Here is an 11,489-nt window from a genome sequence, read left to right as displayed (position 1 = left end):
TATTTCTAAATCCCTAATTCCTTTCGATGAAAGTATATTACTAATTACTAATGAGTTATAGTTCAAATGATACCCATATTCAACTAAGAGGTGGTGAGTTTGAATCTCTTGTCTTTAATAAAAATAAAAATAAAAGTATATTACTAATTCTCAAAGTTTTTTTTTTTCTGGTCCGAAATATAGATTTGGTTGATCGAAAAGGCTATGGACAGAAAAGAAGAGTTGGAAGAAAGGAAGTAGGATAATGGGCCTGAAGAGAGGGTAATAAGGCCCAATCAAAAGGGAAGAACAAACCCTAACCTTGCCTGGTTTATTTTTGTGCGTGTATATAACCATGGAGCTGATTCAGCTTGGTGCAGCTTCCGCCGTGCATCAACCCGAAGCAGCAGTTGCAGGAGGCGAGGAAGCATCTTCTTCAAGCGAAAATGGTGAAAGGTCGCCAAGGAGAGCGTGTCAGGTTTCCCTTTCTAACTCTCTCCACATTGTTTTTCGATCTTTTGCATTATGTTGATGACCTAATACTATTCACAACTGTATCGTTTCTGGAAGAAAAAAAAAAGAGAAATGTTTGTGATTTTTGTTTTTGTTAGTGATTTAATGTGAAATGCACATTTGTGATGTGGTTGATGAAGATCAAGATTTGGTTTAGGGTTTAGGGTTTTTGATTGCTTTGGCTAATGGGTTAAGGTGCTTAAGTGATATAATGTGGTGAGGAGCAATGCTGAATTAGCTTCTCAGACAGTAACATTGTATTTTCCTGTAAAATGAACAGAGTATGTGGATTCATGTGCTCTGAAAGTTGAGGCTTTGGGAGTTTTAGGCTCTGTTATCAGTTGTATGCATGTGTATTAAAATTTCTGCTGAATGTTCGATGTGTTTTGGAGATGCTTTGTTGATTATGAATTGAATATCATCATTTTATGTTGTAAAATGTGGATGCATATGCTCATCGTGCATTTCTGAGGGAGATTTATCTAAGAAATGAAAATTGTTGACGGTGTTGTACTTTTGTGTTGTATTTTCAGACTTTATGTCAGGGGTTCAATCCTTGGATACAAGAGGTACACTTCTTCCACCCTCCTATAGTAAATTGGTGTTTTGTGGTTTATATTACTAAAATTGGGATTTATGAATTTATCTCAAGAATGGCATATAAATTGTGTGTGGATTCAGTTGGCATGACTTGATATAAGCTAAGATATTGGTAGTGTTCTTTCAGGTCCAAGTCAAACCAATATCCAAACACCTCTCTTATCCAGATTGAGGGAGTAAACACCAAGGAAGAGGTTGCATGGTATGCTGGGAAGCGCATGGCATACATATACAAAGCCAAGGTAAAGAAGAATGGATCCCACTATCGCTGCATTTGGGGTAAGGTTACCAGGCCTCATGGTAACAGTGGTATTGTCCGTGCTAAGTTCAAGTCAAACCTGCCACCAAAATCAATGGTAATTTTCAAGGCAGAGAAATGTTCAATTGTTCTTCGATTGGCTTTTGTATGATTTTCTGATGGTTTTGGGTGTTGATTCATCTGCAGGGAGCAAGGGTCAGAGTCTTCATGTATCCAAGCAATATATGAGGTAATTTTACCATCTAATTGGTGTATTTTGTCATCTGAATTTCGGGATAATCCTCATATGGTTTCAACTTAGAGAATGACTTACCCATGATCAAGTTTGCATACTAAATTAATATGCTTCTTTGTATTTTGAATGTTACATTCTGAAATTATGTTCTACTGGTTAAAGTCAGATTATCTTTGAACCTAATGTCAGTATCATTGTGTCATCTAATATCTATATCTATATTCTCTGTTGCCTTGTTTATTATTTCGATTTTTGAAATTGTGTTTCATTTGAAAAGAATATTGCACATAGTTCTTCTTGGGAACTCATCTTTACGAAACCTACTCCCAGGATTTTATTTGTGCATATAGTAAATGAAAAACCTTTCTGCTTGAGCGTTCTCCTCTATCCGTGGAGATAAGCTCCAATGTAATCGGCTTATAGTTTACTTCACTCACCCCTCCCCTCACCTCCCCCAAAAAAAGTAGTCATTAGAATTACTATCTATTATAGTAATCCAATCTTCTCCAAATCTATTGTTGTCTATATGCTCTGTGATGCCTATTTTTTATTTTGAAAGTGGCAAGAAACTTGCACATAGTTCTTCTTGGGAACATATTTAACAAAAACTATTCCCAGGATTTTATCTGTGCATATAGCAAGTAAAAAAACCTTTCTGCTTGAGCCTTTTCCTGTATTTGTGGAGATGTGCTCCAATGTAATTGGCTTACAGATTTACACACTCTGTTCCCCCACCCAACATATTCATTCTTCTCGTCCGAAATAGTTTCGTGTTCATTTTTCCTTTTTTTTTTGTTTCCTTCTGGTTCTATACAAGTAACTAATGTGTATAACGCCTAATTTATTCTTGTTTACAGATTCTCTGGACCTCTTGTTGGCTGTAGTGAATTTTGTGTGGGCATAGAAGGAATTTACATATTACCAGTTAAATTTTGATGTCCTTCGTAACTCTTAAGCAGAATAGCTTTTCATTATTTAGGATGGTGAATGAACCCAATTTCATGTTAGTTCTCACTTCTTTGGTTATTAATGAGGATTGAGCCTCAACTTTCATCAATCTTTTTACCGCCGTTAATGCAAATATTTACGATGCTGAGGACAAAATATCTTAAAAAGTGAATTGAATTTAGTCAATTTACTAGTTCGTACTTACGAAGAAAAATGGAGTTATAAGAGTCTCCGACAAATGATGCATCTTTTTTAGGCCGTTGTCTAACATATGCCACTAAGTATTAACTCAGCAGATGTTGGTTGTTCCCATTCTCCCAAAATCATTTATGCTCAGCTGATTAGCGGTTACCAACTTCCGATTCATAAAAGAAAAAATAAAATAAAAAAGTAAAAGGTCTCCCCTCAATCTGTGTAAAAATAATAAATTAATAATGTAATTTTCTGTTAGAAGTTTCAAAAAGGAATACAGACGTACCATTGTCTTATTCTACAAATTTGGTGGGAATAATTTAAATATCTTCATAAGACGAAGCTGTTAGGATGTCTAAAATATCTGTTCAAACCTAACTAATGGTAAAAGAAAAGAAGAATTATTTATAAACCAAAAATTCGTAACATTTGTATCCAATAGTAAGCAAGGATAGTGATGGATAGGATAGGGTTTAAGCTCTATTCTCATCCTACGCGAGTTTATATTCTTTAACCCGAATTATATTCATCCTACGCGCAAGTTTATATTCTTTAATCCAAATTCTACCTGCATGCTAAACATCACAACCAATCCTATTTTGTTCAACTTGCAAAAATCAAATTTGATTTCACTCAAACACAATATTTAGTTCTTTCTATATTTCCTAATATCAATTATTATTTATATATTATTAGCAAATTAAATTACTAGTTTGATAAACCTAAATACTTGTATAAAAAAGAGCAATTTGAATTTAAATTTCTACTTTTATATATATATGAATTCGAATAGTGCTGCTAGTCCTATAGTTAAATGTAAATGGGTTGGATATAGAAGGTTCAAGTTTTAATTTGCGGTATCTAAAAAAATTACATTTAATCTATGAAAAGGATCATTTTTTTTCAACCAAATATTCAAGTTTCATATACTTGTGATTCACACAATCAAACCATTTTTAAGCATATATACCCTTAAGATATGTGTGGTTGGAAAAATGATAGAGTATTTTCAAGAATCTTAAAATAAAAATTTCATATTTTTGAATTTGGTTTAAAGTTTAAAAAATTATTTTCAGATAAATTTTATTTCTAAGAATCAAAATACTATTATTTTAGTTCTCACTCATCCCTTTGGTATATTTAATTTTCACGGGAATGAAATCTAAATGATAAAAGAAAAAGATTAAATTATCCTTGTTAATCTAACTCGAACCCTCTCTTTTACTTTTCCGTCCTTCTCATTTTACGTTGAAACAATTGTCTACCTCTTTTCCAAATTCATGGAGGTGCCACCTTGCCGTCGATTTGAGTTTGCACCACCATCATGCACCTCGTTCTAGAAGGAAGATTCATCTCAGTCTCTTTTTTGTTCGCATTAATATTCCTTCTTTTGTCACTACTTCTGCACATCTTGATCTCTTCTACTACTACTTCGGCTCATTTTAATTCTTAAATATTAGAGATATTTTTGTAAATTTAAAAAAAAAATAATAAAAAATAGGCAATTTAAACAAAATTATCCTTTAAGATAATAATTTATACTACCATCAACAGTTAAAAACTTGATAAATGACAAACACATTTTTTGGTATATTATCAATAGTCTATAAATTTTGCTTCTACAAACCAAATATGATAATATATATGCTTGATAATATCATTCTAAAAAATCGTATTTCTAGTAATAATATTCCTAGACATAAAAATTAGGGTAAAAAACCCAAATAAACCAAGCTGAAAAGTTTATTACTCAAATCAGCCAAAACAAAAATTATTTCAGTAATCCACCAATGACCATTTATATATAATTCGAATCAATATGATTCGAACTACAAATACATGTAATTCGAAACAACTTGCTTCGAATTACGTTTGAATGAATATGCATGTAATTCGAATCAAGTAGATTCGAATTAGAGAAAGGTAAATCGAATTGACTCGATTCGAATTAGTAGGCTCATGTGACTCTATGGAGTTCGAATCATATTGATTCGAATTATTCAATGTTGGTGACACTAGGTAGTTCAAATTAAGTTGATTCGAATTACTAGTAAGTTACCTATATAATGCTACGTTAGTTGGATATATATCAAATTTTTTTTTTCACATTCTTACTTGGATAGTTGGATATATATCTTATAGTTGATACAAAAGATATTTACTGTATAATTTTATTTTTCTAAAAATATTATATATATATATATATATATATTTTGATGATTAAAAAATTTTAGAAATATTTAAAAAGTATTATTAAAATTAAAATTATATTTTTTATTATTTGACAATAAAATTAAAAATTAAAAATTAGGGATTAAAATTAAAAATTAAAATATTTATGAGCTATCAATTCGAATTTCATACAATACTCTTCTGCCAATTCTTGATAGCTCATGAATATTTTTTAATAAATTTATTTAAATTATACCACAAAAAAATATTTTATTCTATGCAAAACAATTTAAAAAAATGTTAGGAGTACTATAAAAATTTGTAATGTTCTAATGACTTAGGTACTCAAATTTTAAATAAAGTACTCTACATAGTCAATAATAATTTAGAAATTAAAAAAAATATTTTATTCCATACAAAACAATTAAAAATATATTTTATTTATTTTTCCACACATATTTTCTAGTCATTATATTGCCATTGGAATCCTCGTATATTTCTAATTTCTCAACCTAACCTTCACAAATTCTAACACAATCTTCATATAATTTTACTTGAGATGTGTGTCTCATTTTTTTGTGATTTGTATAAGTGAGTCAATATATATAAATGGGTAATAGACGTATCAGTACAAGTTTTATTATTGACTAATGATAACTCTATTTATATTAATATAGAGAGTAAATCAAATAAATATTTAAATTATTGGTCTCTAAAATTTGAAAAAAAATATTATTCTTCGTTATAAATATATTTATTATATTTTTTTTTAATTTTTAAAAGCTGTTTTACCAAACACAATTATAGTACTTGTGCTTATTAAAAACTATTTTTAATGTGATTTTACCAAACGCAAGTGCTGTAACTTTTAAAAAGTCGTCTTTTAAAATACAGCTTTCATAAGCTACTTGTTACGATGGGTAACCGGAGATTAGTGGGCCGGATGACGTTGGTTGACCCAAACGTGTGAGGGAGGTGACCAGCTGGTGCACCTGAAACTCGGTGTTCCTCCGTTCGACTTGCGCGTCTGGAAGAATGGGGGTGGTACCTGCAATGACACTCCAATGCCTAAGTTAGCAAGAGTGTGAGCAAGTTGAGAATGTATTGGGACTTAGTGATACCTGAGGGATGTCAGGGTATTTATAGAGGTGAACCAATAACCATGGCTGGAGGCCTCCCCTTGCGAGAAATATGGTCTGGATGATTTAACTGAGGTAGAAGCAGCCATTGTGGGGTTCCTCCGAGAAGCGTGGGGGAGGGCCCCATACTTGGATACTAAAAAATTTCTCCAGGGGTCGCCGTCCTTTGTCCAGTCACAATTAGGTAGCTTTTTGCGTTTCTTGCTTGTTTCCGACTTGCAATTTCTTGTACCGACTTTGTCTGATTTCGGCTACCAATTTGTTTTTTGTAGAGATGGCAAAGAAAAACGCTCAAGAGTCTTACCAGAGGGTTCAGGAAGCCAAGGCAAAATCTCGAGCCAGGTCTGGAGGCGTTAGGATGGTTGTCTCTCCTCCTCCTCCTCCTCGGAACGTTGGGACTCCTTCTCAGCCTATTGTAATTTCTTCCTCTGCTTCCTCTCTGCCACCCCCTTCCGTCCGACCTACTCCCGAACCAGAGCCAAAGAAGCGCAAGACCTTAGAGTCTGGCGCTTCTGGTGAGGCGGACGCTCTTGCGTTCGTCCGAAAGAACATCTATCCTCATGCTCGTATGAGTATGGATGATGTTTCTGTTCGGCACTACCTCACTACTGTGGTTGAGGAGAGTCTCAAGACGGCGGGGGTTTGTGGCAAACTCTTGGATATATTTGAGAAGACTCCCATCAGCTCTTTAGGGACGACCTCGAGGGTCGAGGAGCTGGAGGGTAGGCTCCGTATATATCAGGAGCATGAGAAGGAGTTGGAGGGGAAAGTCGCCAAACTGGAGGGGGAGAGGAACAGCCTCCGAGAGAAGGGGCAGAAGTTGCAAGCCCAATGCAACATGGAGGTGGAGTTGAGGAAGGCAGCGCAAGCCAGCTACAATAGTTTATTTGCTGATCTTGTGTCTGTAAAGAACGACTTACTGAACGCTCGGAAGGCCTACACCGAGTTGGAGGACTCTATTGCGGATGGTGCTGACGAGGCTTGGAGGATTTTCAAGGAACAGGTCGGAGTTATTGCTCCTGACTTGGACCTTTCTCCTTTGGACCCTGATAAGATTGTTATTGATGGTGCCATCGTGGATCCTCCTGTCCCCATAGTGGAATCTGAGTCTGATTTAAAGACTCGGGGGCAGAGGATCGTAGAGTCCCCTCCTCGCTCTAAGGACGCTCCGAGTTCTTCTACCGTTCCTCCGACTTCCTCTTCAACTCCTACCCCTGGCGTTCCCCCTGATCCTGCTGGTGGTGATCTAAAAAAGTGATTTCTGGCTATCGGGGCCCGGCTTGTGGGCCCCTTTTTTTTTGAACTCTTTATATTTATTTGTTGGTGTTTTGAACAATTTTGGCCTTTTAAGGCCGTAAACAAAACAGTGATGCTGGTTCCATCGTAGAGGTCCATATCGGGGCTTCTAAAGTTTCTCGGAACTTTTGCCCTCATTATATCCTCGCTGAACGGATCTTTCTCTCCTAAGGGAGAATCTTCTCTATCGCCTTGGGAATTCCGACCCTTGAGGGAGGATTCTAACTTTAAGAGTTTTCTTTCTAACTCTTTTCGTCGCTCCATCTCCTCTTTTAGGTTCTTTTCAGCTTCCCTTTGTCGTTCCCGCTCCTGCTCTAGCTGCTCGAGGCGGCTGTGAATTAGCCCCATAAGCTCACTAGCGAGAGGGGGTCCTTCTTTTTCTGACTCGCGCCCCTCCGAGGAGTTTGCCTTCGGATTTTTGATTCCCGAAGTACCTTCCTTATTTTGATCATTAGCTTCCTGGTGGAGGTTCTGATCTGCTTCATTGTTTCCGGTGTTCAAATTCTCTTGATCAGAATCTGTCTCCACATGACCTTCTTCAGGGGATCTTTCCCCCATCACTGGTCAATCTCTCGGGTCCCCGGCAACGGCGCCAATGTTACGATGGGTAACCGGAGATTAGTGGGCCGGATGACGTTGGTTGACCCAAACGTGTGAGGGAGGTGACCAGCTGATGCACCTGAAACTCGGTGTTCCTCCGTTCGACTTGCGCGTCTGGAAGAATGGGGGTGGTACCTGCAATGACACTCCAATGCCTAAGTTAGCAAGAGTGTGAGCAAGTTGAGAATGTATTGGGACTTAGTGATACCTGAGGGATGTCAGGGTATTTATAGAGGTGAACCAATAACCGCCGCTGAAGTAGTGCCACCTTTTTAGGTGGATAACCGTTCCCATATCTTAGGGAGGTTAAGATATGGCTCCATGAAGTGGTTAGAGAGTTTCTAGGGGCGGTTACTCATTCGAATGAGTGTTATCTGCCAGCTAACCCTCGTATCCGACTTCTTTGGAGTAGGTCGTATTCAGTACCGACTTCTGGGGATGAAGGCCGGTACTGGGGGAGGGCCCACCCCTTTGGGTTGGGCTTCTTTGCTTGGATCCTGGGTCCTTTTTATTGGGCCAGGGTATGAACACTACTCTTAAAAAGTAAAAGCTTTACCAAACAAAGCCTTGTTCAAATTATACGGTGAGCAATTCGAATTTTATACAATACTCTTCTGCCCATTCTTGATACCTCATGAATATTTTTTAATAAATTTATTTAAATTATATTGAATAATTCGAATCAATATGATTCGAACTCCATAGAGTCACATGAGCCTACTAATTCGAATCGAGTCAATTCGATTTACCATTCTCTAATTCGAATCTACTTGATTCGAATTACATGCATATTCATTCAAACGTAATTCGAAGCAAGTTGTTTCGAATTACATGTATTTGTAGTTCGAATCATATTGATTCGAATTATATATAAATAGCCATTGGTAGATTGCTGAAATAATTTTTGTTTTGGCTGATTTGGGTAATAAACTTTTTAGCTTGGTTTTTTTGGGTTTTTTACCCTAAAAATTAATCTTCCAACTACACACCCTTGGGCTAACCATATTTAAAATTTTCAGCTTCATCTTTTTGCTCTATTATTTTGTTCATGCTGGTTATTATATGCACAAAATAAAACGTACTCCATGCTTTTCTTCCTCTGAGGTTTGACTTTCCCTTACGTGCAACTTATATAGCTTAAAAGGATTTGTAGACTATGAAATCAATGACTAATAAATTGGAGAAAAAGATAATAATGATGATGATGTAAGCTATATAACTTTTATAATTTTACAAAAATATTAAAAATATACTAAAATCAGTTATTAAAATTAATTATTATGTAAATATACTATTATATGATGATACTTTTTTTTCTCTCTCTTAAATTACAATTGAACTAGAGATTGCATGCTTAGATAGGAAAAAGCAATGTGAAACCACGTTCTAAGACACAAGGCCAATTTGGTTTCCACATAAAAAGGGTACATCATTACTCCATACAAAACTTGGAAAAAAGAAAAGTGGCACAATCAGATTCTAAGATCTTATTTCCAAGTTGGAAAAAGCAAGCGCGTCTCATAGACCAAAATTGCCCAATTGAAATTTTGCAGTACCCTTTTATTTAGGCGTTGATTTCATCTTTAAAATTTTATGTAACTAATATAAGGAATGGGAAATCCCACTTTAGGTTTGACAAGTTTTCATGACTAAGACACCAAATCAAATTAAAGGTACTACATGCACATGCTTCCTTACCTCACAACACATCATGCAATCCTTGTTGACATTTTCTCATATTAATTACAAGATGATTTAGTCTATTTTATAATGTTTGGGTAAAAAAAAAAAAAAAAGTATAAATAGTCAAAACATATCTTATTTAAAATTTATTAATTATCGTTAAAATTAATGAATATTGTTGATATCTTGGCCTATTACTTAACTAAGCCCAAAAAAGATAGAGTCTAATTAGTTAATATTATGTACATTAAATATATATCCAACTTTATAGAAATCGAACAAGGCGATCACGATTCAGTCCCACTTATCTAAATAAGTAACTCTACAATCTCTCTTATTCATTTAAAAAGGAGATCTCAATAACATTCCTAAACAAAAGGGAGTAACCGACCCACTACCAAAGATAAGACTACTCAAAAGATAATTATTATTAATTCTACACTTATACTTATAAATATCTTGACATCCTCAAGTATACTTCGAACTTAATTGGATGCTGGCCCAAAAAGAATCTAGACCTTACGTTCAGGCCAACTCAATTTCAGATAACCCTAAAAACAAATGATAAATAAGATATTTTAGCTAATTTTTTATTATCTCCTTAGCATTACTGGTTTGATAATGACATAAATTGAATTCCCATTATTAATGTAAGAGCGGCTCCAATATAAATGTTTTAAAAGCTTGAAAATATAACTTAACTCTAATTTCACGCAAGCAAGAAGGAGAAGAAAAAACCTATTTCTTTATAGAATATCGAGGTTAATATTTTATATAAACCACATATTTTGAGTTCCCGTATATTATAATATATAGTCTTTGGTTTGGTGTGATTGAAGATGCATAACATGCTCTTTATAAGTAATGCTTAGGTAGGAGAAGGTCTAATTTCACTAATTTGAATTGAACGAGTTTAGGTTATTCTGCAATATTTGGCCAGCACCAATTATATTCCACCATGGAAAAAATTTTGGACCTAACCATGACCTAACGATGTTTTGAGTTTTGACTATATATCAAAGGAGTTCCAACGGCAATAACTGAAACCAAAGTAAATGGATGGAAGGTACGGTACACTCCCACTTATGACTTGCATGTGGGGGAAAGAAAATAAATGTAAGGAACATAATTAGCAGAAATTATCTTTATTTTACTTGTTTCTTTATAAATTCCTTATGTATGCAATAACAATGCTTCTGTCCATTCTAGAATTATATAATCTTGACAATATTTAAAAAATGTTATTAAAATTAAAATAATATTTTTAATATTTGAATACACATTTAATTTAAAAATAAAATTAAAAGTGTTGTAAAAATGTAAAAAATATTATTTTTATTACAATATTTTAAATGTATTGTCACCGTAAATTCTACTATATATGATATATTAATAAAAAATAAATTAAGGATATGTTCAGATGTTCTGCTGCGATGATCAACAATCAACATACATGTGAGTGAAATCACAGGGATTTTTCTTTTTAATTTTTAAAGAAAAAATCTCTAACACACCATGGAAATCAGAATTTGACAAACGTATAAAAGTAAAAGTGTAAGTAATAATTTACCTAACCAGATCGAATAAACCCAAAAAAAAAAAAAATACTTGTTTAAACTTTAGAGTATATTTAATTTAATGTGTTATGAATTAATATTTTTTATAATGTAGTTGAGCTTATTGTCTAGAGAATTACTGAATTAGAGGGGTCCACCAGTATATTAGATTTGTTTTCTACTTTGCAAATAAAGAACAATTTTATTTTCTTTCTTTTTGAAAGACACATTATTATTTGTATGTTATTTTATTTTTATAAATATCACATATGATTATTTTTCGTAAATTTAAATTTTATATGTGGATTTCGTATGTT

General features: G+C 34.1%; 1 protein-coding gene across 1 annotated transcript; it reads left to right on the top strand.

Moving 5' to 3' along the window:
* On the top strand, positions 305 to 2,680 carry LOC107608940 (60S ribosomal protein L35a-1). Its single transcript, XM_016310729.2, has 5 exons — positions 305 to 457; positions 1,026 to 1,061; positions 1,220 to 1,448; positions 1,538 to 1,580; positions 2,444 to 2,680. Exons 1-4 carry the CDS (start codon positions 426 to 428, stop codon positions 1,577 to 1,579), a joined length of 339 nt encoding a protein of 112 aa, XP_016166215.1. The 5' UTR covers positions 305 to 425; the 3' UTR covers position 1,580; positions 2,444 to 2,680.

Source organism: Arachis ipaensis, chromosome B07 (genome assembly GCF_000816755.2).
Source record: "Arachis ipaensis cultivar K30076 chromosome B07, Araip1.1, whole genome shotgun sequence".
Taxonomy (NCBI): domain Eukaryota; kingdom Viridiplantae; phylum Streptophyta; class Magnoliopsida; order Fabales; family Fabaceae; genus Arachis; species Arachis ipaensis.
Note: the sequence above shows the minus strand (reverse complement) of the source record. Positions and strands in the feature narration are given on the sequence as shown.